We start from the raw sequence: 7,173 nt of genomic DNA, 5'->3' as shown, positions 1-7,173 counted from the left end.
ATACAGCTCGTGTACATAAAATTAAATACTGATAAAATCAATATTAATATTTCAATGAGAGTAGAGCCTCCGTTACATAAAATGCAAAATTCAATTTTTATTTGCGAACAAACGTACGTTAATATGTCGTGCAATTTGTAAAAATAGTAAGAACACTTTAAATTTACGTAGGTACTGAATATTTATAACATATCCAATGAATTATAATACATTTATTAGTAACTTATATTGTTATTTTATTTTTTTCGTTATTGTGCTGAACTTGATTTGCTATATTTATATTTTTTAATTCGTGTTATGTGTAGTTCTAAAACTTTTTTACTCAATTTACACATACACACACATGCACACATAATTAAATTTTAATAAATTTTTACATATTTTTATATATTTATGTTATATATTTTAGTACTATTTTTCTAAAATTGTATATTTTTTTTACAAAACTTTTTAATCGCGCAAAAGATTAAAAAATGTTTTTTCAACATCTCGTGCTTTGATATACATATATATATGCAAAACACACGAGTTATATGAATTATATAATAATTATATGCAACAGGATTACACGCTATTTTTTTATTTCTTGAAAGACAAATACTTGTACGTATTTATGCATAGAACAAGTGAGTAAAAAATCAAAGATCTTTTTCCGATATATGTGAATCTATTTACATTTGCAAAGATTTTCAGTATACATACATATTAGATGTTTATATTAAATAAATATTATATAAAATATATAAACATATATTATGTTTACATATATATGCACATAAAAGTTGTTCAATTACTACAGAGAAAAAAGATGGCAACCTTAGTTTACCTTGAAAAGATATTCTTCATATTTTATTCTAGCTAGCACATATGTATTGACATGAAATATTAAATATCTTGTATATTATTAATTTTTTAGTATTTCTACCTCAATATATGCATCACAATTACTAGAGAATTCATATTATGTGAAAAAGAATATATATATAATTTCATTAAAAAAATTTTAGGAACCTTTAGGTTGCCTTGAGAATGTCTTCTCAAGGTTAACTAAGGTCATCACGGACTCTTCTTCTAGTAATTGAACAACTTTTGTTTGTAACATTTTTTACTTAAACTTAAAGATTTCGAAAAAAAATGAATAAATTGAAACGGTCCATTCTGTTCATATGTATATATAATAATATTTGTATATGTATATGTATATTAGCGCAAACATAATATGACAAACAACGTACTAATCTATCATGCTCTGATTCAATCCTGGAACCAAATATTTATGATCATATTTCTTTTCATAAAAGGCTGCAATTCCCGAAAGTATATTTTTTCCCACAAATACACTTTTCAAAAAATCTACCATTTGGCATTAAAGTTGTAGGTCCCATATGCTTGTGCGTAATCAGCGTGCACAAGCGTATGAGAAATGTAACGCAAGTCAGAAATTTAACATAAAAGGAAGAAGAAAAAGAATGTATATACTGAAAGCCTTTATATGTAAATGTAAAGTGAATAAATTTTTAACACTAGCAGTATATATCAGACTGCGATTTAAAACGACACATAACAGGAACAACAATATAAAAATTGAATCTTACTATTGATAATAATAGAAAATAAAATCAAAATTTCCGTAATTATTTGTATATCAACTTAAAAGTTTAATCAACCTAAATATTCAGCCTTGTAACAATTTTTCAATTTCTTTGCATCTTCTTCAACACCCACGTACACTTAGTTTCACAAATAAACACACACACACACACACACACACACACACACTCTGTCTCTCTCTTTCTCTCTCTTTCTCTCTCCTCCCTCTTCTTTCTCTATTATATATTTATGTGAAAGCACCAGATTTAACACAGCACACAAATATATGCGTCCTAATGTTGTAAGATCGCGTTACTCGCCAAGGTAGCGTTAGCTAAGATCTTTGGTAAGGCCGTCGTTGACGCATCCGACAATCCTCTGTCGCTGAATAAACTCACGGTACTATTTGACAATAATGTTGACATTAGAATTGTGGCTAACATATTGTCGGTAGTCTTCGGCTTTAATATCGCTGTTGTTTTTTCAACGACAGGTAAAGTGGAAGATACTGCGGTCGTTAGAATGCTTGCCGTTACGTTAGCAAATACAGTTGTCGATGTTTGACCAGCTTGAATCTTCGAACATACATCTTTGGTTACCACATGTGGTCCAATAGCGTGATCTATCCAGTATGCCATTACAGATCCCATAGATAAACCAGTAGTATACGATAAAGTCATAATATTGCCTAAGAAAATAAGATATATTAAATCTTATATTAAGTTTTGTGTTATACATGTTAATTTATTATCCCACTTCTGTCCCAAATTTATTTACAATAAGCTATTTTTATTATATCTTTTTGAATAAAATTTTTAAATATAGTATCTCCAATCTCTCTCTCTACATAAATTTAAAATAAAATTCTTAATATCAGAATATTGCATCTATTTTAGAAATATATATATATATATATATATATAGATGAAATATATTTATCTGAGTTTTTAATTTGTTATGTTTCACTGATATATTCCATTTTCCTCTTTCCTTTTTTGTCAATACTTATTATTTTGAGAAAAATTTGGATTTATAATGTATACCTGCGAGTTCTCGATGTTCCTCTGGTACTTTACTAGGTGCCTGAATCATTGGTATGGAACCAATGATACCATTAGTCAGGCCAAGTAGCCAAGTAAATAGGAACGGATATCCCTCACCAGAGAGAATAGGAGCACCACGTGGAACTGCGCAAAGCAAAAATAGAGGAATAAATATGATCCGTGCGGTAGCGAAATAAAGCAGATGAAGTCGTTTCCACTCAAGAGGCATCACACTAAGTACCTACAAGAAATTTAATTATCATTATTATAATCCTGTATATAAGAAACGTTTTTATCTTGCTATTTTATATTCATTCCATTTTCTTTTGTAAAACAAAAGGCACAAGTACTATCCTAATATAATAAATATATTGAATACAAAAAAACAGTAAGATTAAAACAAATAATTTACGATACCTTGCCGAGTAAATCAGAGATGTTGAAAATAGTCATTAAAATAACTGGCATCCATGACTCGAATTGACAAGAGATTATATCTGATACAATTCCTGGATAAAGGCAGAGCGTTATAAAGTAAGCGATACAAATGCTGATCATATAGGAAAAGATGATTTTGGCAACTTCCAGTCTCGCGAGTAAACCTCCTAAAAGATATTGTTTCGAATGAATTATGAAGTTGATATATCATATTTCAAATTGCGATTAAATATTTTCAATCGCAATTGAATATAATCAATAATAATGTATAATAAATTGTATGTATAATAATTATATGTATAATAAATATCTAGAAGTTTACGTATAAAATAATCTCTCAATTTTCTTATTTCAATTGTTTTAACGATAAGTGAAAACAGCATTATTACTTTTTATGCCAGACAATGGTGTACTCGTGCTTTGTGTTCCATAAGATCCTCTCATAACCACGACATCTTCAACTTTGTAAGTTGGTCCAGCGCTACCAGGTGGATTACCCGAAGGAGCACTAGGCTCATACACCGGATTGCTGAACGAGAATGCAGAATATTGTCTGCCTGCTGTAACAATCAAAATGTTTATACAGTATCGCAATTACAACATGCTTATTTTTCAAACTAATAATATTTCAAAGAAATTCGATATTCATTCCTATCATTCCTACAAGTATACTTGAAAATGAGTTAATAATATCTACCATCAGCATTTTCAGTTGCAGATTCTTTTCCCAATGGACTCGTTTGAATCTTCAATACTCCATACTGGCCTTTTGAGGGGTCGCCAACTTGATCTAACGGATCCATCTAATTATAACAATAAAAGCATGTATTAATTATTAAGTCATTGTTAAGCATCAAAAATCAATTTCAAACAATTTAAGTAATTTTGAGTAAAATTAAATAATGAATCGGAAGATAATTTAAGTTGTATTTCTCTCAATATAATATATATCATAATTTTTGAATTATTGCTCCTGAATTTTTCAATAGAATTTAAATATAAGGGATGCAACATGATTACGTACCAGACCGGCATCCTCCGTTGGTTCTAAAGTAATTCGATTTCTTTCCTGACATAGCGTTATGTAAAATTGCACAAAATCGGTTTTTCGTACTATTTGATGTAGCACAAAGCATAACAAAATCGTCATATTTGATAAAATAAAAAACACAGTTGTATTGCCACGTTCATCATTGAATAGAGACTTTGTTATTATTCGATTGATTGACACCCAAACACCAGCGAAACCTGAAAGCGTGTAGCAAGATATTTCTCTTTTTCTTATATTATATAATATCTTTTATAGTAATTAGAAAAGAAGAACGGTTACTCGTTATTCGTAATATATCGAAGACTGGCAAGACACAATCTTATATTTTCATAATTCCTAACAATAATTTCGACATTTAAAAAGTTATGTAACAATTCTGCTAAAATAATTTACTAATAATAATTTACTATAGACAAATTTCAATCACTCGAAAGAAAACGGTACTTACTTTCTCCAGTCATCACAGCTTGTGTATATCGACTAGGAAGCATTGATGTATACCCGTAAAAACTTGATTGCTGAACTGTAATATCATACAAAATACTGTAGAAACAAATTTTTGCAGTACATTAACAATTTGTAATTAACTGTAAAATAGAGATATTTTGGAAAAATATTACAAGTTTTAAATTAATGAAATGTAATTTGTAAACAATAAAATTGAAAACAAGACCCTTTTATGTAGTACATCACATAGATATGAAAAGCGCTACTTTTTGTCAAAATTAGATGTAAAACTAACACATATACATGACCCATATATATGTATTCTTTTAATAAAAATAAATTAATTTCAGTCCTCAGAGAAATATGAATACGCGCCGTTATTTTCGGACTTTTAACACAATCAATATTCCGAAATATTAATAATTCCCCCAAATTTAATTAGGAACATTTTAAAATCTGTAAAGAACTTATTACGAAAAATATTACCTCGGTTGGAGATTGAACTCGGGGTTGTCATTTGAGATTAACTTAATTAAAACAATACATATATATATATACGTATTAATTTAACATTTAACTTTGACCGAAAATGATGTTTCTCGTATTTAGATGATGTAATCTGTAAATTTGTAATATATACCAAATACTTATAACCGAAAAGCCACAATAATAAAAAATATTTAGTGCAATTCTAGATGCAGTTACAATAACTATACATTATCACAGGCATAAAAATGGCAAACATTTCAGAAATATTTTAAAGATTTTTTTATTTAAATAATTAAAGCAAAAGATAATCTGTATTGAATCATAATTAGTATTTTTTTAAATATATGTGTATTTAAGCAATATTTCACATATTAAATAAATTATGTTATTTAATGTAATTAACCAGATATAATAAATAAATAAACACTTGTAACATAATTTTTCCATTATTTAATATATCAATTTTGAATTGTTAATAATCTTATTTAACTCTACCTGTACAACCGAGCGACACTATGGCGACAGCAATTAAATTAATAGTATAGGAAGTTACGACGCCAAAAAGTTCCCACCAAATTTCGCAGATCACCACAAAGTTCAAAGTAACGAAGGACACTAAATATCCTGAGCATTAAAAGTTAAATTATATAATTATCGTGAATTTATCATTAATATGTATCATGAATTTATTATACATTTACCTCAATTGTTTTTTTTTTTTACTTGATTAACTTATAACGACAATCTTACCAAATGTAATTCGCGTATTCAGCGACAAAGTCTCAACTAGAATATTGTTGGCGAAAACTGCGAAGAAAGCCATAATGATGTAAACAACGGACATGTCAAAAATTACAGTAGTTCCCGGATATCTGGCTTGAAAATAATCCACTGCTATAATGAAGCTATAACAAACAATGGCACAATTGTTGATATATGTATCTATAAATCGCAAGATTTTTAACTGCAAATGCAACGCTTAAAACTTTTGCAAAGTTGATTTATTTTTCAAAAAGAAATTATACGAATTAAATATACAGTGGCACGTAAAAGTTTTCGGCCAATGATATTTTGTATTTTAACTTATAAAAAAAGCCTGATCAAATTTTAATTCAGATAAAATTTTATCAGATGTTAGTAGATTTAGATAACGAAATTTTACACTAATACCTGATAATGATGAAAATTTTATCAGGCTTTTTTTTAATAAATTAGAATACAAAATGTCACTGGTCGGAAACTTTTTCACACTATTGTATGTTGATCGAAATACTAGAGTTGTTCGCCATTTGCAAAGAGCTGATGCTCGATCTTCGAGCAGCCAAAGTTGTCGTGGGAAAAAAAAGTCTACTATTATAATTATATAATGACGACTTTAAAGATTATTCGCTCAATTATATATATATATATATAATCAGTAGATATACGATTTGGCAAAGCTACACAAAGCTATATATATAATAAGGCATAATATATGCTGTTTAATGTACGACCTGTTGTAAGGCAGAAGAAAACCTATACCGCCGAGGATCAGAGCCATGTAAATGAAGTTGTATTTGTCAACTGGTGGTGAGAGATGCGAGAATCCATTGGAGAATTTGAACTCATTCATGCCTCTGGCTTTGCCCAGCTGGACGTATCCCCGACTCAAGTTTTCGTCCATATTGCTGGAAAAGATGAATTGGCGAAGAGTTCGAAGAGAACGGCGACTTGATGTTCCGACAAGTTCTTTTAATCCATGGTACACAAACGGGCGAGTGCTCGCTTCCTGTCCGATGAAATGATTCAATCACTATGATTTATTTTCTTGCACTGCGTATGGCAAGCTCTTTTTTTGGAGTAGAACCGCTCAAGAGGTAAGACCCTTGAGCGGCTTGAGCGCATGCTTTGACATTTACGGCATTGATTTCTGCGCGCGCTGCGGCTTTGCACGCCGAGAGCAGACTCTGCGTTCCACTTAACGCTCGCAACGCTTACGAGTATTAATTTTCCTTATTTTTGATATTTGATAATAAGGATGAAATAATTTCACGAGTGCGTGATGAGTTTTAAGTGAAACGCATCCTGGAATGGCTGGAAATGCTAACTAGAACAGTTAGGGGGGGGGGGGGGGGG

The 7,173-nt window shown here is 29.8% G+C and overlaps 1 protein-coding gene across 1 annotated transcript; it reads right to left on the bottom strand.

Annotated features, from left to right (window-relative positions):
* Positions 1-1,683: 1,683 nt before the first annotated feature.
* On the bottom strand, positions 1,684-6,827 carry Ent3 (equilibrative nucleoside transporter 3). The gene is made up of 10 exons (XM_018541845.1): positions 6,552-6,827; positions 5,809-5,963; positions 5,554-5,682; positions 4,571-4,645; positions 4,096-4,319; positions 3,769-3,874; positions 3,461-3,631; positions 3,051-3,238; positions 2,634-2,874; positions 1,684-2,278 (listed from the first exon to the last, which is right to left on the bottom strand). The coding sequence occupies exons 1-10, from the start codon at positions 6,719-6,721 to the stop codon at positions 1,884-1,886; spliced, it is 1,854 nt and encodes a 617-aa protein (XP_018397347.1). The 5' UTR covers positions 6,722-6,827; the 3' UTR covers positions 1,684-1,883.
* Positions 6,828-7,173: the final 346 nt, after the last annotated feature.

Source organism: Cyphomyrmex costatus, unplaced genomic scaffold, assembly GCF_001594065.2.
Source record: "Cyphomyrmex costatus isolate MS0001 unplaced genomic scaffold, Ccosl1.0 scaffold30, whole genome shotgun sequence".
NCBI classification, from domain to species: Eukaryota; Metazoa; Arthropoda; class Insecta; order Hymenoptera; family Formicidae; genus Cyphomyrmex; species Cyphomyrmex costatus.
The sequence above is the reverse complement of the archived record's forward strand: the minus strand, read 5'-3'. Positions and strand labels throughout refer to the sequence as shown.

Excerpts from the sequence above, each read along its gene's own strand:
- Ent3 (XM_018541845.1), bottom strand. The coding sequence starts at position 6,721 with ATGGACGAAAACTTGAGTCGGGGATACGTCCAGCTGGGCAAAGCCAGA. Across the intron at positions 3,875-4,095 it reads CAACGGAGGATGCCGGTCTG|ATGGATCCGTTAGATCAAGT; the intron begins GTACGTAATCAT and ends TGTTATAATTAG. Across the intron at positions 2,875-3,050 it reads TCTCTGATTTACTCGGCAAG|GTACTTAGTGTGATGCCTCT; the intron begins GTATCGTAAATT and ends AATTTCTTGTAG.